General features: G+C 52.1%; 1 protein-coding gene across 1 annotated transcript in view; it reads left to right on the top strand.

The window, feature by feature from the left end:
- Nucleotides 1–24325, top strand: part of COLGALT2 (collagen beta(1-O)galactosyltransferase 2) — an 81567-nt gene extending 57242 nt beyond the window's left edge. Inside the window, exons 6-12 of the mRNA XM_045838767.1 lie at nt 4119–4238; nt 11133–11209; nt 14405–14511; nt 16398–16530; nt 17627–17754; nt 19836–20042; nt 21565–24325. Coding sequence (XP_045694723.1) covers nt 4119–4238; nt 11133–11209; nt 14405–14511; nt 16398–16530; nt 17627–17754; nt 19836–20042; nt 21565–21832 — 1040 coding nt within the window. The 3' untranslated portion in view covers nt 21833–24325. The remainder of the gene's footprint in view (nt 1–4118; nt 4239–11132; nt 11210–14404; nt 14512–16397; nt 16531–17626; nt 17755–19835; nt 20043–21564) is intronic.
- The last annotated feature ends 1549 nt before the right edge of the window (nt 24326–25874 follow it).

The raw sequence follows: 25874 nt of genomic DNA, 5'->3' as shown, positions 1-25874 counted from the left end.
GGGGGAAGAGAGGTAGAAAAGGGAGGCAAGAGGGCCGGGGACCTGGGCTTCCCTCTTGCGCCTGGCAGCGTGTTTGGAGAGGTCAGACCCTTCCCTGTGGAAGTGTAAGCGTCACTCTATGGAACAGTGGAAGCCGAGGGGCAGGTGGGCGGTACAAACTGCGAACGGGCCGGGAGTCCGGACAGGAAAGCGTGACTGCCATTGGCAGGAATGGAACAGCCTTCCTGACGTCATGGGGCCCCAAGGGAGCACTTTGCCTTGTCTCGAAATACCAATATTTTCAGAAGAGACATGAATGCAGCCCCAGGAGTATTTCTATGCAGATGATATGTATTCTTTTGTCCTTACTCTTGCGATGCTTCCTGGCTGGGATGCATCCAATGAGGCATCGTTTTTTAACCATCAAAAAGGAAATAAAGGGTCTGCATGCCCCAGGCAGGACCACCTCCCCACAAACCTTGGTCCTGATTCTTTAACCTTGGCCCCCAAGCATGGCCACATGTGGGTGATGAGTGACAGGGTCAATCCAAGGGCGCTGGAGCACCGGTGACGTGGCCACTTGTCTAGCCCCAAAAGAGAGCAGGGTCACAGGCGAGTGCCTGTGGCCATAATGAGAGCAGGGTCAGGAGTTCACTTCCCATGGTGGCCAGTGGCCGTGGCTTTGTATCACGGCCACAAGAACCATCCCTGGCGCCAGCCGGTCATGTTCTAGTAAGTCCAAAGAGGCACAAAACGTGGGTGATGGCGGGCAGACCTGCCTCCTGCGCATCACTGGTAGTGATTAAAAGTGCGCCCCCTGTGGAGAGCGGCGGTGCAGAGCGATTGCTCGTTCTGAGAACCAGCTTCCAAATTCCGGTGGGTAGAAAGGTGCTTGGTATTGGGCCATAGGGACAGAGGCTTGGCACCAATGACTTACTATATGACTGGGGGCCAGTCACAGCCTCTCTGAGTTTTCATCACCAAGGATAAAGATCAGTCTATCAGCTTACAGGGTTAAGGTACTGTGTGAGGACAAGAAAGGGACTGAGGTCTCCGTGAGGTAAGAACCGTCCTCCCGTCATTCAGCACTCTTTCTCAGAGAGAAACTTGTTTTCCCAGAAGCAGCAGCTTTCAATGACAGCTCCAGCCTCCTTCCTAGACTTTATCCAACTATCAACACATTTCCTCTAAAAAATGTTCATTTTTTTTTTTCCCTGGCTGGTGTGGCTCAGTGGATTGAACACTGGCCTGCCAACCAAAGGGTCTCTGGTTTGATTCCCAGTCAGGGCACATGCCTGGATTTCAGGCCAGGTCCCCAACAGTGGGTGTATGAGAGGCAACCAACGTCGATGTTTCTCTCCCTCTCTTTCTCCCTCCCTTCCCCCTCTCTAAAAATAAATAAATAACATAAAATAAAAAGGATCATGTTTTCATCAAATTATCCATGCACCTAGTTGAAAGAGTTCGAAGAGTCCCCCAAGGTTTATTATAAAATTCAGAGTCCCCTGCACGTCTCCCCCTGTGCCATTCCCCTTTTCTAGAAGACACGCTTGTAACTCTTCCCGAGGGGGATGCAAGTATAATATTTGCACCCGTGTATCTAAATAACATGCTCGTATCACTACTTCTTGGTTTTCTGGTTTTACCGTGGGAAGAATCGGTTGACCGTCCCCTGCAGATGAGGAGTCGGCACTCTCTCTGCCCTTTGGTCCCTCTGCCCACGCCCCCGTCCTCTCCGCAGCGTTGTGTGGTGATTTAGCATGGTCAGTGTTTTCGATGCTGTAAGTACCTGGACTTAACCCTAAACTGGGCCATTTACAGACTGTGCTCAGTTTTCCTTTCATATCTAATTTAACATTTGCCTTTTGGGGAGTCTTAGTTTTATCCTTACTAATACAATCCAAAACTAATTCCTTATTGTCTAAAACTCCTCTTAGCATTGTCAAATTTTTTTATATATAGCTAAGTACATCTGCATCCATTTCTTTTTTTTTTTCAGTTTACGTGCAATATTACTTTGTATTGGTTTCAGGTGTACAGCATAGTGGTTAGATAATCACATACTCTACAGAGTGTTCCCTCTGATAATTCCAGGACCCACCTGGCATCATGCATAGTATTGCATACAGGTTATTGACGTATTGCCTGTGCGGTACTTTACATCCCTATGACTGTTTGTAACTACCAGTTTGTACTTCTTAATCCCTTCGCTTTTTGTACCCAGTCCCCAGCCCTCTTCCCCTGCCAACCTTTAATGGGCTCCCTGTGTCTATGAGTCTGTTTCTATTTTGTTTGTTCACTTCTTTTGTTCTTTAGATTCCACATATGAGTGAGATCATTTGGCATTTGTTTTTCTTTGACTGGCTTATTTCACTTAGCATAGCGCCCTCTAGGTCCATCCATGCTGTGGCAAATGGTAAGATTCCACTCTTTTTTTTTATGGCCGAGTAGTATTCCACTGTGTAAATGTGCCATAACTTTTTTACCCACCTACCTGTTGATGGACACTTGAGTCGCTCCCCTGTCTTGACCATTGTAAATAACACTGCAATGAGCATACGGGTGCCCATATCCTTTCAAACTAGTGTTTGGGGTTTCTGGGAGGTCAGATCTGCCAGCGGTTCTTTTTGTGTGTTCGTGGTGGCATCTACCCTCAAGCCTCTGACAGCCTCTAACCTTCGCGGTGCCACAGCCACCAGCCTGGGACCCCCTTTCTTCTCTTCTTCCCTGACTGTCCTCATCACTGTGCGTCCCCAGTCATCCTTGTTGTTTGTAGCCCCCCTCCCCCGTCCCCTCCCCGTCCTTCCTCTTCTCCCACATCACCCGGTAACCCGATGAGGCAGAGGGCTGGGAAGTAAATATTTATGACCTTGCATGTCTGGGCACGTCTCTCTCGCCCCCTCACCTGATGGACAGCTTGGCTAGGCCTCATTCCTCTTTCCACTGGAGCTTTGGAAAGTGACATGGTAATACGATGGGCCTAATTAGGGTACAGAGGCAACCTAAATGTGAAATCACTTTCCTTCTCACTTGGTGAAGCCAGAGAAGTGACAGAGCGTGGTGGAGCAGCCTTGACTCCGCCAGCGTCCGCACAGGGGGAAATAAGAGCTCTTTTCTCTCTGGTTCCTCTGCGTTGATGCCGTGGGACAGCTTCACCTGGTTTGGCAGGTGACGTAGCTGACGGGAGGAAATCTCATTTGCACGACACAGAGAAGGCCGTGTGCAGGAAACTCTGTCTCTGCAAAGCGTAGATGACTGTAGTTGATCAACGAACAAATCGGAAGCATGGGCACATGGACCGGAGCTTAGCAGAGTCGTGCTTTTAATTAAGCAATGTTTTCGTTAGTCAGGACTGTCTGCTGCTGGGTCTCTGTGAGGCCATCCTGATCTCCGTATTCCCAGCCGTCTAGCCAAATGCAGATGCTGCAGCATAGCTCAGGGTCCGCCAGCTGGGGCTGTGAAGGCCAGTGTTGGATACGAGGGGGCTGGGGCATATTTCTGGCAGGTCCTTCACCGGACTTGAAACACAGACTTTCTTTTGTTCATTTATGAATCTGTTATAGACGTTTCACATCTATTGGTTGCCTCCCAATCCGTGCCTGCTAAGAGAAGAAATAAAACCGAAGAGAGTCATGGCGAATTTAAATTCCCTTGCTTTTTATTTTATTTATTTTTTTGTTCTACAGATGCCTACATTCAGCTTTAATAATCTATCGGCCTGTTTGCTTTCATATCAAATGTGGACTTTATTCCTCATCCTCATGATTTCCTGTAGGTGGATTACAGTGTTCCATTCTGTCCTCTGGAACGGGAATTCCTCGCCTCCCTTTTGATCACTTCGTGCCTTTCGTGTTCATTTCAGACCACAAGTATGCTTCTTCTTTAGGGAGAAAAAAGTCAATTTCCTCTGAGCTGAAGCATGGCCTGGGCTTTTTATTAGACCCCAATGCTCTGTTACACTTTCTTAATAAAGGAGCACTTCTGAGGCCTCCAGACAGTGCCTGGAAGAGCTGCTGGCTCAGTGTCAGCGCCAAACCCGGCCTCACCGGCAGTCCCGTCTCCTTCTCCACAAGCGTCACCGTCAAACTGAGAAAGGCGTTTTCTGACCAGCTGGCTTTGTCCCTCTCTTGGGCCCCCAGGCGTCCAGATGTACCTCTGCAACCGAGAGCACTACGGCTACCTGCCCATCCCCCTGAAGCCCCACCAGACCCTGCAGGACGACATCGAGAGCCTCATCCACGTGCAGATAGAAGCCATGAGTGAGTGACCCAGGGGCCCGCGCTGGCTCTGGTTCCGCGGCCACCGCGACCGCCCCTGGCACTTCCCCACTCACCCGGGACTGGAGTCTCACCGCCCCTCCGCCTCGGCTGAAGCACGGCTATTCATTCGTTCATTAGTTCTTGAGCTTTTCCTAATGTGAAATGTGACTATGATGGAGTCTTTGCCCTCAGGGAGTGTCCCATGCAGGTGGAGAGCCGGGTGCACAGTAAATGCATTTCACACACTATCGTAAGGGCTACAGTGGAGTATCGTGGTGGGGTTTAAACTCAAACTTTGCTGCTTTTTACTTAGATGACTTTGGGCAGGTAATTTGACCTCCTTAGTTGTGCAGTGGAGGTGATGAAAACTTGTAGCGTTTGGGGGAAGATCCTCCACGATATATACAAACATCTAATAACAACAACAATAATTATGACTTCAACTTGATAATAATAGCTTATGATGTATCATGACCAGGACCTTTGTACATTGTCTTATTAATCCCCACAACATATCAGTGAAAGGGGTTTGTTATCCCCACGTTGAAGATGAACTTGAGGCAGAGAGAGTTTAGGTAACTTGCACCAGATCATTCTGCTAAACCAATGACAGGTTCTGAACCAGTCTTGCTATCCCCGAAACTGAGGTCATTCGACACTGTGTTGTTACTGCCTGCAGGTCTAGCTTGAGATCAGGACTGGTAAGTGCTCAGCGATCAGTAGCCGCACCAATTATCATGTATAATGTACAGGCGGCTGAAGGAGGAAGTCACAGGTCCCCCCTGCCCGAGGACAGAGGTTGGAGATGGCTTTCCCTAGGAGGGAATATTGGCACCGAATTTCTTGTGCAGGGTCTAAGAAAGTCATCTACTCATCGCCAGAGCTTAGGATGTGTGTGTGTGGGCAGTGGGCCAGCAGTGAGCCCAGCCAGCAGAACCTTCTAAAGTGTAGGAAGGTGTTCGGACTTTTCTGGAAGGGAGGGGAGCATCGAAGGGGTAGGGTCAGGTTGGAGTCTGGATTTTGGGCAGTCAGTCCTGGGGCCGCAGGACTGTGGCTGGAGCCGGGCGGGGCAGTGAGCACTGCGTTCAAGCACTTCAGAGAGGGCATTTTATGCAATTCTTGTACTTTCCCTCTCTAGTTAGTGTTTTGTTAAAATCTCAGATTCTGGGTTTCGAGAGAGAACATAATCGGAATAGAAAATAATTGGAGAATAAACCTGTGAGGGTAATAAAGCAGAAATGTAGTCTGGAGGCCCACGGAGGACTGATAGGACTGTGCTGGTGATGGAGTCATACCTGTCGCGTGTCCCCGGGCAGGATGAGCTAGATGTTAAAAGCGCTCTGCACAACCTCTGGGCCCCAACGGGCTGTAAACAAGTAGCTGCTAATGGACGATGCCAAGGGAAGCGTAGAACAGGCGTCATATTCCTGTGCAAGCGCTGAATGCCTCCCTCCAACAGATGAGTCACTCTCGACGGTACTGGGGATTTAAAACATTTTATAACCGATTCTCTGTTTCGGGTGTTTACATTTCACTGGGGAGACAGGACAGACGTAAAAAGACCCCGGTGATGTAGTGCTTTGGGAGAGGAACAGATGTTCAGGCTAAGGGCAGAGGGAGTTTGGAACAGGGAGTGGCTTCTGGGAGCTGGGGTGACCTAGGAGAGCCTCGTCTCCTGCTGGTTCTTACGCGGGGCCTAGACAGCAGCGTGGGCTTTACACAGAGGGAGTGATATGCTGAGGGCACCACAGGCAGGGGATACACACTGAGCGAAGGCATCGGGCCAAAAGCATTCTCGCCCTGGAGGAGAGTTGGCTTTAAACAGCAGGAGGGAGTAAAGTTTGAGGCCTGGGACGGCTCCCCTGGCGTGGTGCTTGCATGCCCAGCGAGAGCAGAATGCTCCTCCTCAAAGCAGTGAGGAGCCAAGGAAGGTCTCAGAAGAGAGAATTGGGCTGTAAGTATTTATTAACCACGAACTATGTTCCAGGGATTGTTCGAGAGGCTGGGGATATAGCAGTGGACAAAATTGGCAGAAGCTCCCACAGAGAAATAGACGATATATCCAGGAATCACCCACATGAGTGAACAGCTTGGACAGAGTGTTTCAAAGAACACAAGGGCACGTGCAAAGGCCGTTGGGAAAGAGCCTGGGGTGACCCGGGAACAGAAGGCCAGCGTGGTGGGAGTGGACAGGACGCGGAGTGGAGTAGCAGAGGAAGAGGTCATGGAGGGGGACCGGTGTCCGGATCAGGCCCAGTTTTGTGGCCACAGTGAAGAGTTGGGGTTTTAATCTAAGAGTAACAGAACTGCATGCAGAGCAGGAGGAGGGAGGGGCGTGATGTGATCGATGCCTGTAGAAAGATCTCTCAGACTGTGGCACGGACACTACAGGGTGGGGGACCAGTTTATCTGTCTCTCTCGGCTGAGAGATGAAGGGGTTTGGGATGCAGGCTGTAGCCGGGAGGTGGTGGGAAGCAGATAGATTTAGGATATGTTTTTGCGGTGCAGCCGGCAGGACTTACAGAGGCCTGGAGGCAGCCCATGAGGACAGAAAGGAATCAAGGCTGAGTCCAGGGTTCTGGTCTGGCATACCATTTACTGAAGTGGGAAAGTCTCCGTGGGAAAAGATTTGGGGAGAGATGTTTCGATGATGTAAGTGGATGATATTTATTGAACATCTGAATGGAAAGATTAGGAGATACTTGGCTCTATGCGTCTGGAGTGCAGGGAGGGACTCCAGCTGGAGACAGACATTTGAGAGTCATTAACGTTAAAAGGATACTTGAAGACATGGAACAGCGTGAACTTGTTTAGTAACAGAACATCGAAAGGGGAGAGGAAAGGGAGGACAGATCCCCGGGGGAAGACAAACAGCCAGAAAGCTGGAAGGAAAAATTGAGACGTGTTCGAGAAGGGGCCAGATGCTGCCGAGAAGTAAAGTGAAGTGAGGGTAGGGAATCGATCTTCTGTGCTGTCAGGATAGAGCTCTGTGATGTCCTTGATAAGGGCCCATTCGGTGCAGCGATGGGGACACAGCCCATTGGAGGGAGCTGAAGAGAGGACCGTGGGGAGATGAGGAAACAGAATCTTGTTGGGACGGAGAACAGAGGAATAGGCTGGTGGCTGGGAAGCAGTGAGAGATCAAGGCAGAGGTTTCGGTTTTTGTGTTGTTTATTTTGAAGATAGGATTTTAGCATGTGGGTGTGCTAACAGAAGGATCCAGCATGTAAAGAGAGCTTGGAGATGATGTCGCGGAGAAGAAGATGACCGTGAAGCGGAAGTCCCTGAGAAAACAAGAGGCAGGACAACCAGAGAGGACAAGCGACGTGCAGGAGTCAGAACTTGTGGGTCGGGTGCACCTGGGTTTGCAAGTGTGAGGTCGAGGGAAAAGCCGGTCTAATGTGACTTTGGGTATTTTCTCTGTGACACGTGTAGTCCAGTCGTCAGCTTGAGAGACACGTTGGAGATCTCAGGAGAGAGGGAAAGGCTTGAAATAGATTTCTCAGAGAACAGGAAAGTAACTTTGTGTTGGAAGCACACAGTCGCGTCACGTGGCGGTGTGGCGTGCCAATGTGACATCTGCGGTTAGAGTTGTGCAATGACGCAGTCAAAACAACTGTGTGAATTTCTCTTGCGGTATTTTTCTTGGTGCTGAGTAAGTGGACAATTGAGTTTAACCAGGATTGGGGTTTTACCCCACAAGATCAATGGGAGAGACTCTCGGGTCTTGACAAGGACTGGTTAGCGTGCTGGACCCTGACTGAGGTCTGGGCTGGGCGGTAATGGAAGCAAAGGCGTGGAGGGTGTGATGGGCGCAGGCGTGGTGGTGGGCCACTGAAAGGACGATTGCTGGTGCTGGGGTCTGGGACCAGGAAGCCGACAGGCAGTGGGATGGACCACCACGTGGATGCTGAGGTGTCTAGGAATGATGGTGGGGAGGGTGAGACGGTGAGCCAGAGCCCAGGCTATAGCCACCCGTGGTGGAAGGGGCCTGATGAGCAGGTATGAAAATATGCTTCAAAGATGCTGGGAATTTTGAAGGATGAAGGAGAAACAGTTGGGAGTGAGGTGGGGGGGGTGAGAAAAAACAGCTGGACTGGTACTCGCTGTGCTGGATGGCAGGGGCTCCAGTGGAGACCGCGGAGAGGGCAGTAAGTGATGGTCACCCAAGAGCAGGGACTTAGCTCACTGAGCTACTATGAACCCAGACCCATTGCCCAAGGCCAGCTTGACTCCAGTGACCACCGAGGACTAGCCTTGGGGCAGGGGAGAACTTGGGGGTCAAGGGTACAGTGGCAGGAGTGAGGCCTAGGTTCCAACATCAGCCCTATCAGCTCTGTGACCTCGGGCAAGTTATTCAGGCCTTTGTTGCCTTCTCTGTAAGAATAAGGACAGTCGTACTGATCCTAAATGTGGCTAAATATGTCAAGAGGGAAGCCCAGAGCTCGGTGACTGATAACAACTGTGCAAAATAGCTATTACTCCTGAATCTTGAAACCAGCCAGGAACCAATGAAACACGTGGCACCAAAGGGTGGCACGGGGAGGGAATGTGCATCCAGGGGGACTCGGGGAGGGACTGGATCCACTGTGAGTGACAGAGTCAGAAACGACCCCAAACAGGCGCTAGGACATCCCTGACCTTCGAGTCTGTTGTCAGCAAAGACACCCTCCCTCTCCCCACGCAGTTAGTTTCTCGGGTCGAATTCCTCATTCCTGTTCCCCCTGTGGCTTAGCTCTCTGCCTGCAGTGGCAAAACCCAGGGCTATTTCTCGGAGTTTTGCTCAATGGTGGTTTTCAGGAGCCAGATGCTTCTCCTCAGGACACAATGTCCGCCCGTGTTGGACAGAAGCAAAGTGGTCGAGAGCAGCCTGTTTGGCTGACATGTTAAAGCCACACAAACCTTCGGAGTGCCAAACAGAGACCAAGAGAGTGGAAAGGGCAACTCAAAAAATAACCCCCTCCCCAGCCTAAGGCCCAAGGAGCGGGAGCAGACAGCTCCTCAAACACCAGTGCGAACGAGGACTGTGTGTGTGTGTTAAGCCTCTTCCTCTTGAAAACCTGACTCCATGCACGGTGGACCCTCCACAAATATTTGTTGATTTGGAAAGAAACTAATGAGGGGGGCAGAATGGAAAGGAGCAGAACGTTCTGGGCTGCCAACGAAACAAAACATGTGCCCTGTGTTCGCACACAAATGGGACCGTGAGCGTCAGGGTTGAAGTAATGGAACCAACTCTTGTGTTGGGTTTAGGAACCTGTCTCACTGTCCTCTAGAACTTGACATTACTTGATGATGTCCTGCTTTCTCTGTCATATCCCAGTGAAGGCCCTGGCCACACGGCTCAGCTAGCTGGAGTGTCAGCCTGATGCCACAGGGTTGCAGGTTCAATCCCCAGTCAGGACACATGTAGGAGACAGCCAGTGGGTGTATGAATGAGTGGAACAACAAATCGATGTTCCTCTGTCTCTCTCTAAAATCATTAAATTAAAAAAATGTTTTAAATACTAAGCTTTAAAAGGAATCCCAGCAAAGGGTAAGTCCATTAAAAAAATGCCTTTTGGACAGTACCTCAGTCAGGACGAGCCAAGTTGGGCTGGTGCATCCCACAGGGCCCAGACCTCCTTGGCCGAATACCACGCTGGCCTATTTCTGGCTCTGCAAAGTCTGCCGTGGTCTGGTGTCCTTCTGGGCAGCTGCCCCCCGCCCCCCCCCCCCCCCGCCCCAGGTTGGCACATGAGTCTGGGCTGCCTCCAGCTGGTGGCTCCTCCATGTCAACACGCTGCTCAGATCACTGTGGTGGGCCCGGCGGGGGGCGGGAGAGGGGTTTGGAGAGTAAAGCGGGGGGAAGTCACATGGCCATGACTAACGTCAAGGGCGAGGAGCTGAATCCCTCTCGTGGACCCGGAGGAGAGGAGAGTGGGTGCCGGCGACCACTGGCGGTGGCCATGGCCCGCAGCTCTTCAAACAGCCTGCTCACTGGCTCTCATTTTACACATTCTTTGCGTGATCTTTTTAAGAAAAAAAACCAAATGAGTACTTTGAATGTGGGCAATAACCAAAAATCTTCAAGACCTTCTCAGGTTTTTAAATCAACATGGCTCTCAACCTTTAAAACACATATTTTTGTCAAGATAGATTTTTTTGGAGTATCAAGTAAATAAGACTTTTATTAAGATGTGCTGTCCCTTCCATCTGGAAATGTCCTCGGTGGCCCTGTTCCAAGTTCTGGGACGTGGGCTGGACCTCAGAGCCGAGTTTGTGTGAAAATAAAGGACCTTTTGTGTACCTGTAGCGAGTCCTGCCTGGCCGGGATAAAAATAGTCCTAGACTTTGACCAGTTTGACTGTATAGAAAAAGCATTATTCTGAGAAAGTCTGGCCCATTCCTGAGCTCTTTCATCATGGGCCGCAGTCAGTGCTAGCCGAGAGTTATGAGTAGTTATTAGGCTAATTTACTGTGGCAGAGCTCTGCATGCCCGTATCTTTTAAATTTTATAATGTCCAAAAAGATACACTTGTATTATCCCAGCTGTACACACAGAGAAAGGGGCCTCGAGAAGGCTCCTGGCTGCTCCGGACATTCAGAGGCGGAGGCCCTCTCCCTGCAGAGCCCTCGCCCCTCCCTGCCCCCCTAAACTGCCTGCCCAGTGCTCTGACAGTAAGTCCCAGTGGACATGGGGCCAACGCCGCCATCTGCCCATGAGCAAGCGCTCTCAAAACCAGCGCCCTGGCCGTCAGGGTCCCCGCGCGGCCACCCAGTCTTGGGGAAGCGCTGAGCGGAGACCCGGCCCGGGACGCCCGGGCTGTGTCCCCAGGGATGGGCTGTGTGGGTGGATCGCCGTTCCCTGCCGTTCGCTCACGAAGCACCCCGCGTGTTTCTCGTGTCTTCCAGTTGACCGCCCTCCGATGGAACCGTCCCAGTTCGTCTCGGTTGTCCCGAAGTATCCAGACAAGATGGGATTCGATGAGGTAGGGAAGGTGTCTGTGTGTGCGCGTGTGGCACATGTGTGCAGGCATGTGTAAAGCACGCTCCCGTGTTTATACCAAGACACAAGCCGAGCCTCCGTCGGTGAGCCCGCCGGCCTGGCCTGGCTGCTGGGAAGGCACTGAGGTCTTGGGGGAAATCCCTTGGTTTTCGCTGTGCCTCAGTTTTCTTCTCTGGAAAAAGGAGTGTCGTGGGGAGAGTGATTGAATCATTGGGTCACAAAGAAGTTACTGTTGAGTAGTGAAAATAAATTTGATATTTTTTCTAAAATATTGCCATCTTTTATCACCCTTTTTACCCAGATCAAAGGGGAAGGGGAAGCAGAATACAGATTAGGTATCAGAGGATTTTAACTTTACTCAAAGTGGGTGGAGACCATTCTGGAACTCTCTCCACCTATTTCTCTCTGCCGCTCTTCCACGGAGGAAGGTTGGAGGGTAAGGCTGAGAGGGCAAAGCAAAAGAGAACCAAGAAACTGTCCTAAAATTCTGCCTCCCAGCAGGCAAAAACTTCCTAATAGCTCTCCGAGGGCCATGTTTATTGCTAAGTTTCAACCGTACAAACAATGAAGCAGAAACACACAGAGATGCCTGTCTTGGTAGTACGCCCAGCGTATGTGATACCCGGCAGGGCAAGAAAGGTGACTCCGAGTCACTGACTCCTTCCTGGTCTCTCGTGGCGTGTGGCTGCCGACAGGGCTCAGGAGCTGGTGGCGCAGAGGCGAGGGCAGTCGGCAGGAATCCACAGGCTGAAGTGTTTACATAGATTCTGGATGTTACAGGGCAGGCCTGGTGCTCGGTGCTGGGTGCTGTGGCCCTACTGAGAGGAAATTCCTTACTGACCCCCCTGTGCCGTACAGTGCATGTTCCCAGTCCCCAGATAAATGGGACAAAACCAGGATCTTCCGTCTGGATGTGACGACTGGGTCACCCCTGGAAGCCCTCTGAAGAATGCCAACCCGTGCAAGGGATGCGGGCTCAGCGACTCCCCTGAGCTCGGGGTGACCGCCTCTCTGTCCCCAACGGAGAGAGGGTGGTGGGAAAAAGATTTCCTGCGCCTTTCCAGCGCTCCCGGCGCTCCTTGACCTTGGCGGCCGTGTCTCGTTGCACTTGGCTGTGTGGCCCTTTCCTCTGTTTACTGTTCGCTAAGTATGAGCAGGCTGTCTGTGTTTTTCCTTCGTGGCTACAGTTTTTATTGCACTTGTCCTGGTAGAAACTGGGACAGGATTGTAATTTCCCAAAGTCATCCCAGGCGAGAGGTCTCTGGTCTGAGAGGGCGTTTTTGTTTATTTCTGTAAATGTTTTGTTTTGGCTTCGTTTTGCTCCCCTGGAGGGACCCTGGGTAGCTCCTTGTGTACCCATGAGCGATGCCCTGCCCACAGCCGCCAAAGTGGGGGCTGGAACACGGCCCCTCGCGGTCTAATTCTGCGCAGGGAGAAAATGAAATATCAAAGAACACCGCCCGTGAAGCTGTAAAATCCCCAGTAACCAGGCAAATGGTCAGCACAGAAATTATGTTTTCAAAAAATAATGCGCCTGACTCACTTTGCCCCAAGGCCAGTGAACAGTTTTTTTAAGCAGACACCTTGCTCCGTAATCAGTTTCTTGGCCCAGAGCTTTAGAAATGGATGGAAAGGAGAGTATTTTGTAAGGAAGCAATGAAATTTTAGTTAGTGTAGCTTTTCATGCTAGTAAATCATATAAAATTTTGGTAAGCACACTCAGAATGACTCTAACTAGGTTTTGCCTAACCTAGTCTGCACCCCGGGCTGGGTATAGGACAGCCCCTTCCTTGTTGTGGACACGGCATAAAGCAACTCTCTCGTGAACCACGGATCGCAGAAGTTTTCATCTGTACTGTACCTGAGAGGGGGGTTTGTTTGACTCCCTCGTTTCCGAAACAAGGGTCTGGACCCCGTAACATTTAATGTCTTCCTAAATGTCACCTAGATGGTTCGTCAGGAGGAAGCCAACGTCATCTGACTTACTCCTGCAGGTTTCTCCTTTTCCATGCTGTGTGCTGACATTTCTTCCCGGCAGCTGAAGTCTCCTTCACTCACAGGACTAGTTTGATGTCCAAAGTGATTTTTTTGCTGCTTGGAACAAAGAGACCTTATTAAAATACTAATTTACCTGTAAGAACATTCACGAGGCTGTAGGTTCTTCTGTGGCTCCTTAGGCCTGGGGATAGTTAGGGCAGCCTCATCCTCTGTAACTTCCTGTTGTGGTTTCGTGATGTGAACCTGTTTAGTGCGGCCAGCAGGAATGTAGGGACCGCAGTGGGTGCACAGGTGTGCCCAGCCCTCACAGGAGGGTGCCCTGAACGCACCTGCTTTGGGGCCAGCGGGTGTCCTCTGTATAGCTGTTCCTACCAACCCGCATGGAAATGAAGGGTTTCATTTGAGCCTTTCCATTTCTTCCCTCTCTCTTCCTCCACGGGCTACCCCCAAGGCCACGGCCTCTTCCCTTTACTTTTTTTCAGAAAAATTGTCTTGCCTTGAAGCGAGTTAAATTTTGACACAGATGCTACTAAAATGGCGACCTTGATAATTCCATGTGGAACCTTTGGAAATAAAAGGTTCTTTAACTTTCTAAGAGGCTCTAAAATGTGTCCATCCAGACTACATTTTTCTGACTTCAAATGTACTCTCAGGGGATGTACATTATAACAGTAGCTGGTATTTAGTGCCCATGAGGTAGGACCATTATTATTCCAGTTTTACCAAAGAGGAAACTGAGGCAGAGGACCGGGTCCAAGGCAAACACTAGGGAATAACAGTCAGGAGCGGGACTCGGATCTGCTGATAAATTGAACCAGTTGGCAAGCTGCCTCCTACCCTTTGGTGACTATGTTTGCGTTTAAGTCACCGTGAGCCTCTTGATTAGTACATTTTCAACGTTTCTGTCTCAAAAGCAAAGCGAACACGTGTTCATCAACAAGCATGGGGAAAGCGAGAGGGTTAAGTCACTGCAAACAGCTCAGATTTCAGACCGATTCCATTTGGATTCCTGTCATTTGACCTGATAAGAAATATAAACAAACCTTCGCCTCCCCCCGTTGTCCCACTCCTTGTCCTAACTAAGACCCTAACACGCGGGCCCTACATACACGTAAGCTCTCCAGGAGCCGAACAGAAGGCCCGAGTAATGTGCTCTCTTCCCTTTTTCTTCCCGCGTTAGATTTTCATGATCAACCTCAAGCGCAGGAAGGACAGGAGGGACCGGATGTTGCGCACCCTGTACGAGCAGGAGATAGAGGTCAAGATTGTGGAGGCCGTGGATGGAAAGTGAGTTGGGTTTTTTCTGGACTCTTTGCGGACAGAGTTGGAGTGGGGATGTGCCCTGCCTGACGGAGTTATTCTGGGGGGCGGGGGGGCACGGGTCGGGGTAGCACGGACCCGCTGTCATTATAGACACGTTTCCATAACAGCCCCGGGCGGCCTGCCGGGAAGACACGTGTGACGTATACGGTAGCACGGAGGTCCATTGCACCGGGTAGAGCTGGCCTGCAACCCGCTCACCGTCGAGCCATCTCTGTTCTTCACGATGCTGAAGGCTCACACGGGAAGCCAAGTCCCCAGCTCTGGGGTTCTTGTGATGGTTGGGGTGACTCCCAGCTTTCTGCTGTGTATCGGAAAGAATGTGTTCAGAGTTGCTTACAGAGGCTGAATTAGAGCAAAGTGTCTAAACTTGGGTGACCTGAAGGAAATTAATGGGAAAACAGTGTAATGGCCTGTGTATCCTGTTGCATGAGACGCCTGCCCCCCATCCGTCTGGGCTGGTCGCTGTTTCTGAGAATGGGGCAGGAGAGTAGCCCTTGCAGACTCCTTCCAGGGTTTTCGTTATTGCTGCTGCTGTTGTTCTTTTCTTTCCATCCGCTTTGCCCTGACCTTCTTTCTGATGCCCTGGTTCGAGGCATAGATTGTTGCAAAAACTGCAGCTTCAATGTTACATGTTCATGGGGACTGTGGACGCCCCTGAGGAGGATGGCTAGAGGCTGCTGTGGAAATTCCCGTGACTCCTTTAGAGAGTCTCACCCGAGCCTCCTGACGTGGGGCCTGGACACCCACGGGGCTGGGGAGAGGGCGGCTGCCCGAGCCCCATCGCAGAGCTGCCGAATCATGATTTCAGGGCTGGCCAGGAATCTGCATTTAAGAAGCTTCAGGGTGATTTTTTGAGCAACGTTGCCACATAAAATAATAGACACCCGGTTAAATTTGTCCCAAACATGACATGGAGCTTACACTGAAAAAAATTATTTATTATACTAAAAAAGTATTTATCTGAAATTTATATGGGTCAACCTACTGCCTTCTGGCCTCCATGGTTTCTGATGAGAATCAGCTATTAATCTTATTGAGAATATAGTTGACCCTTGAACCCTGTGGGGGCCGGGGGCACCAACCCCCTGCAGTTGAAAACATGCATGTAACTTTTGACTCCCCCAAAGCTTAGCCACTAAGAGCCTAGCATTGATTGGAAGTTGTACCGACAACATCACAATCGATTAACACATATTTTGTGTTATATGTATCATATACTCTATGCCCGCAATAAAGGAAGCTAGAGATCAGAACATGTTATTAAGAAAGTCATAAGGAAGAGGAAATACACTTACAGTGTTGTATGTGTCTGTTGAAAACACAATCCTCATATAAGCGGGCCCGGCACAGTTCAAACCATGTGGCTCAAGGTCAACTGTGCTTTGTCTGTGGGGAGTCACTTCTCTCCTGCTACTTTACAACATTCTTTCTGCCATTTTTGTTTTTAACCCTTTACAAAAAATTAGATCCAAAGGAAAGACAAACACACATACAATTCCTCCCTTCATTCCTTCCTCTCTTCATCCCTGCTGGTATGTAATGTTTCTATTAGCCACTCGCCTTCATTGGGAAAATACTTTTTCAGACTTGTCCGAAGAAGTGAAGGTACTTAGCACTACACTGGGCATTGTGGGGGACACACAAAATGTGGGACACCCTCTTGTCTTCACAAAGCTCATCACGCCACCAGGGCACCTTAACCCCGGGAAGCTCCCAAGGAATTATGGGAAACCCAGGATGCTTTTCTCCAGGCGCACAAAGGCTCGGGGAATATGCAGAGCTCTCTTTCTGGCTTCCATGGTGGGCACTTCTCACCTTGGTAACCTTCAGACGTGCTCTCTGTCGTGCAGGGCACTCAACACCAGCCAGCTGAAGGCCCTGAACATCGAGATGCTGCCCGGGTACCGAGACCCCTACTCCTCCAGGCCTCTGACCAGGGGCGAAATCGGCTGCTTTCTGAGCCACCACTCTGTCTGGAAGGAGGTAGGTGGCGCTTCGCTCAGATGTGCGATTTTGTCACGAGGAGGAAGGAGCACGGGACGTTACGGGTGAAGGAGGGCCAGGTGTAAAGTGAACCCACCTCTGTCTGGAAGGAGCCTCGGGAGTTGCTGTTGCCTGGTGTCTCCCTCTGTCCCAAGGCCAGCCACAAGCAAGGAGGGTCACCGTAGTGCCACTCGGGGCAATGACAGGGGAAGATACCCATGTTCTGGGGCCACACTCCTACTGATGGATGCACTCTCATCCTTCATAGGAGCACCTTGCATGTGTCTAGCATGTCATCATTTATTGAGTGATGTCGTACGGGAAGTCCCGCAAAAGTCGTATGAGCTAGGTTGGGAGGGCTGGGCCCATTTTAGCCAAGAAGAAATGAATATGTTGTCCAGGCAAGAAGTGGCAGAAGCAGGACTTGAACCCATATCTTACAGATCAGACATTGATATGGGTGGTACTGGAGTGTGAGGTTCTTGATTAAGGTTCAGTCCTCACAGGAACAGAGAAAGTCCCTCAAGAAGGGCCCCTGCAATGCCTCCTCTCCTTGAATGACCCAGTCTGAGCCAATCTTTTTTTTCCTTTAAATGAAATGTAAGAGATATGTATGAAAATGCATAGATTGCATTAAACTGCAGGTCAATGAGCTTTCCAGACTGAACACGGCACCCACACTCACCAGCACCGAGATCAAGAAGCAGGTGCCCCCCACCCCCCGCCACCGCCCTGCAGCGGCACCTCCTCAGTATTTCCTTCCAGTCGCCTGTCCCCACGGGTTGTCACCGCCCTGACTCTGAACAGCAGCAAGAACAGTTCTGTCTTCTTTTGTACTTTTTTGTGTGAATGGAACCAGGGGGTACGCACAGCCTCTCAGCATGACGCCTGCGAGGTCGTTGCATTTGATTGTGGGTCCCACATTCTAACGGCTGTAAATGCACCACAGCTTCCTGGTCCTTTCTGCTATCGACGGGCGCTGGCGTAGAATCCAGTTATGAGCTTTTACACATTATGCCACTACATTCTGACGGTTTCATACTTACTCGTCTAATAAAGAAATAAATGTCGAACCTCTCACTGACGACCTTCGCAGGTCATTGACCGCGAGCTGGAGAAGACGCTTGTTATCGAGGACGACGTGCGCTTCGAGCACCAGTTCAAGAAGAAGCTGATGAAGCTGATGGACGACGTGGACCAGGCTCAGCTGGACTGGGAACTGATGTGAGTGAGAGACAGATTTGTCAGAGCGCTCCGAGGGCACGCGGTCCTTTCTGAGGGGCAGCGAGCCCCCCTCCCCAGCTGGTAGGAGGTACAGCTCCAGACTCCGCTTACCTGCTTGTCTCTCCATAAATGCTGCCAGGTGCAATGGGCTTTAACAGTACATTTTCTCTAACCCAAAGTACCTGAATATTATTCTAACACGTAATCAGTATTTCAAAACTATTAATGAAGCCCTGGCTGGCGTAGCTCAGTGGATTGAGCACGAGCTGTGAACCAAAGTGTTGCAGGTTCGATTCCCAGTCAGGGTACATGCCTGGGTTGCAGGCCATGACCCCCAGCAACCGCACATTGATGTTTCTCTCTCTCTCTCTTTCTCCCTCCCTTCCCTCTCTAAAAAATAAATAATTAAAATGTTTTAAAAAACTATCAATGAGAGAGTATACATCCTTTTTTAGAAAAAAAATTATTTTTATTTACTTTTAGAGAGAGGGAAAGGGAGGAAGGAAGAGAAGGAGAGAAACATCGATGTGCAAGAGAGACATCAATCAGCTGCCTCTCACATGCCCCCAACCAAAGGCCTGGCCTGCAACCCAGGCTTGTGCCCTGACTGGGAATCAAACCAGTGACCTTTCAGTTTGCAGGGTGACGCCCACCCAACCCACTGAGCCACAGCAGCCAGCGCTATATCCTTTTTTTTACACTATCTTCAAAATCCAGTGAGCGTTTTGCATCTACAACACATCTCCATGCCAATGCTGTGCTGTCATTTGCTAAAGTGAACAGTTATCCTACTCAAACAGTACATTTTGTTTAATAATAATAACAGTTTTTCTTAAAACAATGAATTTTGTGTAATGGATGTCATGCGCTTATTAATGTGTAAAATATTTTACACATCTTCAATTTTAAGACTGAAATTAAGTCAAATGGAAAAAATTGAGTACACTCTCAGCTCCTCGGGTATGCTGGCCGCCCCTTACGGGCTCACCAGGGATTTCTCTTCCACTTGATGACTCACGAAAAAATTTCAGACTCTTCTGTCTGGCGAGACAGGGACTGAGAGGACACATGTGATGTCCCCACAGAACTGAAGGTGAACTTGGACTTGTGCCGCGGATCCCGGGATGTTTGAACAAGAGGAGCCCCTTGAATATTTTTCTTTAATTGCCGTTTACATTTGACATTATTTTGTGTTGGTTTGGGGGTGTGCAGCATGGCGGTTAGACAATCGTACACTTTACAGAGTGCCCCCCCTGATATGTCCAGCGCCCACCTGGCACCAGACACAGTTATGACAGTATTATTGACTGTATTCCCTTGGATGTTGAAACAGAGAGTTGTAGGGCAAAACAGAGGAGGGCAGCTTTACCCAGCAGGTGGGAGGCAGGTGCCGCCTCCACTTGCCCAGGCAGGGGGCGGGCAGACAGGTTCCAGGCGGAGGGAGTGGATCCGGGAGCAGATGGTGGGAGGGCAGACTCAGCTGCGGGCACAACCCGAGTCGCCGGAGGTGCTCATGGGGAGCAGGACTTGCCTGCGTGCCTAGTCTGAGCGGGGCGCTCCGGAGGCAGCGCGAGGTGAGTGTGAGGCGCTGTCATCATTCTCCCTTGGAGGGACCCCCTTGGCGCTGCTGCCGGGTCCCTGGGTCTTTTACTGCGGACTGCCTCTTTCCCACGGCCTTTTCCGTCCTGTTTGCCACTGGCCTTTGGAGAGCGGTGCAGGCAACAGCGAAGGCTGAAACTCTGGGCACTGGAGACTCAGGATTCTCACATCTGGCCTGTGTTTCCCCTGCCAACCTCTGTAAACACAGCTGGAACTCTCTTTACATCTTAACCTTCTGGCTGACACACTGTCCACTAAGCAGGAGTTGATAGGCTGTGGATAAATAATGCCAGGGCCACGGCCCCACCGATGGCAGATGACAGTTATGGTTGGTGACAGACAGGATGTGCTGTGTGGTGTGATGTGTTTAATACACGACAGAGTTGGTCTCAGCTTTCATGAGTGTCTGCAAAGCCGTGCTCCATTCTTGTGGATATCTGATATTCAAATTGGAATTGTCTCCTCTGCCCACTTCCTTCTAGTTATATCGGCAGGAAGAGGATGCAAGTAAAAGAGCCGGAGAAAGCGGTGCCCAATGTGGTCAATCTGGTCGAAGCCGACTATTCCTACTGGACGCTGGGCTACGCCATCTCTCTGGAAGGAGCGCAGAAGCTGGTTGGAGCGGATCCTTTCGGGAAGATGCTGCCGGTGGACGAGTTCCTGCCAATCATGTACAACAAGCACCCTGTGTGAGTTACCCTGAACTCCCTGCCTGTCTCGTGAGCACAGCACATTCGTGAATTACCCTCCCTAGTTCCCGGGTAGTACTTGGTATTTGCTAAAGGTGTACTGCTTTCCCAGGTGATCTGTCCATTGTCACCGCCCAGAGTGCTGGACTTGAGTGACTGTCCCCTTTGCAGACTGGAAGATGAGGCAGAAATGATGAATCTTGCACAGGGATCCCCTTCAATACCCAATGTGTAATTTAAATGGACCTAACCTGCTCAGTCCGCTCCTTGTCTTTGATCTGGCTTCCATAAACCCATACACCTCAAGGTGAAGGTCACCTTCTGAAGTGCCTCAATTTTTTCAGTGCACTGCTCAGAACCTCGAGTGTACTGTTGGCCACACAGTGGCTCACAGTCTCGCTGAGAGCCAGGCCTGTGAACAGTCATCCTGACGCCCTGCGTGCTGTGATCAGGGGTGTGCGTTAGAGGCTCAGGGAGAGTGAGGCGGCCGCCAGGAGGGCATCCGTGGAAGCGAGTAGCACGATACTCAGGGTTTCAGTAGCCCAGGCGTACACTCTGACCTTGCACTTATCAAGGGCTTTGGTAAGTGACGGTTTACTTGTCAGTGTCCCCAGGAACCCGGGAACCCCTGAGAGAGGCACGGCCTTCCAGCTCTGTGCCCTCAGAGCCTAGACCAAACTCGACACCGAGCAGCCGCTCTGTCAAGGATCCATTCCTAAGGTCGATTCATCATGGCGCAGGAGACCAGCTTCCAGCCTGGGCTCCTCCTCGCAGCGCCTGGGTGACGGCCTCACCCGGTGGTCCTCACGTCAGTGGCTGAGAGCCCCCGAGCTCCAGCGTGCTCATTTTGTCTCCTGTCCTCAGTAAGGATGAGCTCCCTGCCCTCTTGTACACAGCCTGTTAGAGGATGACGTGGTCTCTGCGTCCTGGAGAAACACGGAGGTCGGCCATCATCCCCCTCACAGAGAGGGAAGGAGCACTCACCCACTTAGGAGCTGAGCAGGTGTGCCCCCCCTGTCCTCCGCACCGGAGCCCTGGCAGGGAGGTGGGGTGCCCCCTCAGCTGTACACCCACGGGGAGCTGGAACCCCAAGCCGCGCCGGCACACCTCCGGGCCTCCACCAGCTCCCTTACACTGCACCGCCCTCCGCGTCCTGCTGTCGGATTGCTCAGTCCAGCCACAGGGCCTTCGCTGCAGAGGGATCCCCCTTATTTATTACCGTGGTCCCACAGAGCGTCACTCTTAACTTTTTGAGCAAGACCTGAAAGTCATCTTTTAAACGAGTCTATCCAAATACAACAGAAAGATCCTGACTTTTTCTTTGTGTATTTGTTTAGAGCATCTGGGAGCTTCTAAAGAATGTGTATTGATTTATAGACTAAAGTTTTCCACAGAGGACACGACTTACAGGACAATCCGATGAGCGCAGACCACTGGAGAGCTGGCAGGCAGGGCCCCCTCCCGCCCCCCGCCCCCTCGCCAGCACCCTGCCCCTCACCCGCCCTCTGCCTCTCGTTTTCAGTGCGCAGTACAAGGAGCACTACAAGTCCAGGGACCTGAAAGCTTTCTCCGCAGAGCCCTTGCTCATCTACCCCACGCACTACACGGGCCAGCCGGGCTATCTGAGCGACACAGAGACCTCGACCATCTGGGACAACGAGACAGTGGCCACTGACTGGGACAGGACGCATTCCTGGAAGTCCCAGAAGCAAGGCCACATCCACCACAACGCCAAGAACACGGAGGCCCTGTCCCCGCCGGCCTCGCTGCCTTCGAGGGACGAGCTCTGAAGGCTCCGCCGGCTCCGCCCCGCCCCCCACCCCCACTTTGGTCTCTCTGACGGCTGTGCGTCGGTTTGCTCCTGTTCTTTCCCATGGTCCCAGGCCTCTAACCAAAGTGGTCGATGGAAAGCGATCGATCGAAACTAATATATTTTTGAGGGGAGGAGAAATTAGAAATGTAACCCCAAATTTCCTAGGATGGCTGGAAGATAGGCTTTATGGCAGCCATTAAGACAAACTTCAGTGCAGAAACTAGGCCTCTGGTTCCTTCCCCACGCACTGCTGGTTCTCCCGTGAGGTTGGAGAGTGCGGCTCAGAGACCCATCTGAGAGAAGGGTGACGGCCACACTGTCGGTGCACGAGTGGGCAAGGCAGCCACGCCGGCCGGGCCACATCTGTGGTCCAGGGGCCCATTTTACGTCATAGACGTGACCCTAAAAACTCGGGTAGCTAACAAGTTTGTGGGGGACAATCAAATGATTTAAAATCAAAGTAATGGGGCTTGGTGTTGAAAGAAATTCTGTTGTGAGCCTTCGTGCAGAGGGAGTTTTTGATTCCTGTCCTCGTTGTCCAGTGGGACGGCCATTGGGTCCGTCCGAGACTTGGCCTTTCACTGCCCTGGCCACCGAAGCTCTCGTAACGAGGTTCCAGGTTGCCATGGGGTACAGTTCAGTAGTTCTAAACTGGGGTTTGCGTAGATGTTTGAGGGAGAAAGAACCCAGACCTTAACCCTTTTGGGTTGTGGTCACTTGAGTTAGGAAGCTCTATTTATGAAGATAGATTTAATATATAGGGGTCGGGCTGGCGTCTAATTTCTGTCCCGGGGTTCGGCACGTCGGACGCAACCCCCGCCCCCGGCCTGGGAATGAGTCGCAGGTGGGAGTTTTACGAGTCACGGTTCAGGGGCAGCAGCTACTGTCCTTGCCTGAGTTTTTCGTTCTAGTTTGAATTATTTATTTTACAAATTGGGGGGAAATAGCTGTCCGGTGAGGGAGAGAAACAGATGTGTCCAGTGTTTCTGTGTTCAGAGACCAAACACAGAGGCGCCCCGGGGGGTGGCGGTGTGGGCAGCTGGCTCAGCCAGCGGTCTGGTTCTCCTGCCGTGCACGGGCGGACTCCTGTGTGGGAGGCTGGAGCCATCTGGAAACAGACGATCCTCCGTTTCAGGTGAGAGACCTTGCTCAGAGACAGTGGACTGATCAGCTGACGCAGGCCAACCACTGGGAAGCTCTCGGCGCCAGGTCCTGGGCAGACACCCTCTCTGCTGGCCTCACAGACTGATTTTCTGTGAAACGTGGGGTTGGATGACATTGTGTCTTCGGGGATCCTCAGCTGTCTCGGGACGGTTTGCTTCCGGTTCATGTTCGCGTGCACACAAGCAACAAAGCTTTGCTCTGGAAATAGCCTCCGCAGCGTCCTGTCCACACCTTCCCCGGGGGCCCTGGTGAGGGTCCCTGGCTGCAGGACGGGGCAGCCGCCTTCCACAGAACACCGGTCTCGGCCTTCCTTCTTGAAGTATCACTGAGACTCCTCTGTGTTGACCAATAAGCCAAGACACTGAGGAAAGGGATCTCGGCCAACTCCGGTTTCTACGGCTTAGACACAGCCATCAGAGTGTGACTCTTTTTTTTCTAGGAGAAAAAAAAAACGAAAGAGAAACCTGGAGAACTTGTGAAAAACCCTTAGGTGATCTCTGAGGTTTCCTTGGGTGTTTTGTATTTTGTTTGTGTATTTCAGTGTGTGTGTGTGTGATGTTTATGATACTTTTTTAATGGGGTGGGAGGTGGCCGGGTATGGAGCGTGGAGGAGGAGGTCTGAGTTGTGTTTTCGTGTGCTTTTGTTTAATAGGGAACACTTTTTTCCCCATCAGCTGGTCTGGCGGGTTTGTGAATTCCCATTCTTAAAAGACATGGGTCTTAAATTCTAGAACTTTAGATTAGGACTGTTCTACTGTGAAGAAAGTTCTGGCTCTCTTAGCCCAGCCACGGCGCCTTTCCGCTTGGGTCTGGGATCCCAAGCGACGTTCTCTCGCCACAAACGCAGCGACCCGCGGGCCCCGCGTTCCTCTACTGAGTCGTCTCTGCGGCGGTCCAGGGGGTCCTCGGCCTCGCCCTCCACCTGCCTCCCCTCCAGGCTTCAGCCAACACCTCTGCCCTCCGCGGTGTCGGAGGCTTTGCCTCCAGCTCTGGCCCCTGCTCCAGCCTCTGAAGTTAACCCCCCGCCCCGAGATTCCCCATCTGGACCTGGATCTTGGGGCCCAAAGTGGAGTCCTCTGGACAGACGGCCCTGAGCCCAGCGGGGCTGGTGCCACCGAGCGTGGACTGCACGGACCTTGCTTTGGGGTCCTCTGGGGCTGGCCACAGGGGGTTGGGGACGGGAAAGTGCTGGCACCCCAGCGCCCTACACTGTCTGTCATGCTGTGCCATTTCAGGAGAGGACGTGATAAACTACTACTTGCCTTCTAGAGCTCCTTGTAAAAATTAAAAAAGATTTGGCTACTGATGTGGTGCCTGTGTGTATGTTCCTCCAACGCTGATCAGGGGCCGCAGCCGGGGTTTCTGGGTCTGCCCCGGAGCAGAGGTCCGCGGGCCGGAGATACCCTTCCCTGCTGCGTGGCCCCACGGCACTCCAGAGGGGGCGGGGGCTGACCTTCCTGTCCCGTGTGGGTCGTCGTAGAGTGCGGGGTGGAGGAGGGTCAGCTGGAAAAGTTTCTAGGATATGGAAAAAAAATCAGGAGGGATGGGGGGGTGGGTGTTGAGAGAGAGTCCACCTTGCATTTTTGTGCTATAGGTCAGTCTGTCCATTCGTCGGCGGGTACTAGGATGCTTGACCAAAGCCAGAGAGCCTTATCCTGTGGGGGGGCGGGGGGGGGGGAGAATCCATGCTAGACTTAGCAAAACGCCTTGACTTTCAGAGCATGCTTCCCCAAAATTTGAAACACCAGGTCTGAGCACAGCCCTGTGTTAGGCGCCGTGCTGGGCACTCAGAGACGCAGAGGACTGGGAAAGGTCGCTTCTGCTGTGGGCTCCATGGTCCCGTGGAGCAGCCTCACAAGCAGGTGGCTTTGTCTCAGAGCCTGGAGCAGAGCGGGCCATGGGACCCCAGAACACCGGGGTCTGCTGGGGAGGACTGGCGGGGCCGCTTCTCCGGCAGGTGACATTTGTGTTGGTCGGGGGTGGGGGCATGACCGGGAGGGAGGTCAGATGAGCCGGGGGGCTGGGCAGGGCGGCAGGAATGCTCTCCCGGCACTGGGACGGTGTGGGGCTGTGACCCGCCCTGCGGCCGGGAGGGGAACCTGGGCAGGGCTGGGAGGCAGGCAAGTGCTGGGGTGGACGATAGGAAACCGGACAGGGACCCAATGGTGACGATGGCCGGGCTGTCTGGTCAGGCATGCAGAGGCCACCGTTCCTGAGTGGGTTCCCGGGTCGGTTTCCTGGCAGACAGAGGGCGGCTTCCAGTCTCCAGTGGGGCTGGTGTCTGAGACAGGAACCGCTCCCGTTCAGCTCCCCACTCGGGGATCTTCCCACCTACGGTTGGGATGAATCCCTGCAACGGGGAGCCATGGAGCAAGGGCGAGGTGTCCGCGGTACGCGTGAGACTCTCTCTCCGAGCGAGCGCAGGGGAGAGAAACGAGCCAGAAGGGTCTCCGCGGCCGACGCGGGAGGACCTCGCCGAGGAGGTCAGTCAGGAGTGCCAGAGCGGGAGTTAAAACGAGGCTGGTCGTTCGATCAGAAAAAGGCACGACACGGGTATATCACACAGTCGGAGAACTGGGAGCGGGCAGCCCTGGGAACGGTCGTCGTCACACGGTGTTGTGTGTTCCATGGCGATGTTTACTGTTTCAGAGAGAAGCCTCCTCCCCCGGGAGGTTCTGGTTGAACGCGGCAGAGGAGGAGGGCCAGGACAAGACAGCGGTGGCCTGGGCGGTGCCCCCTGTGAGTGGGGGGACAGCCCTCAGCCAGCACAGGGGTGCTGAGACGGGACGAAAGGCCCGGCCGGTGCAGGTCCGTTCTGGCCGGCTTGGAAAGGAGAGAAACGGACGTGCGGGCTG

Source organism: Phyllostomus hastatus, unplaced genomic scaffold (assembly GCF_019186645.2).
Source record: "Phyllostomus hastatus isolate PE091 unplaced genomic scaffold, TTU_PhHast_1.1 phas_contig_283, whole genome shotgun sequence".
Classification (NCBI taxonomy): domain Eukaryota; kingdom Metazoa; phylum Chordata; class Mammalia; order Chiroptera; family Phyllostomidae; genus Phyllostomus; species Phyllostomus hastatus.
This window is presented reverse-complemented; position numbering and strand designations above follow the sequence as displayed.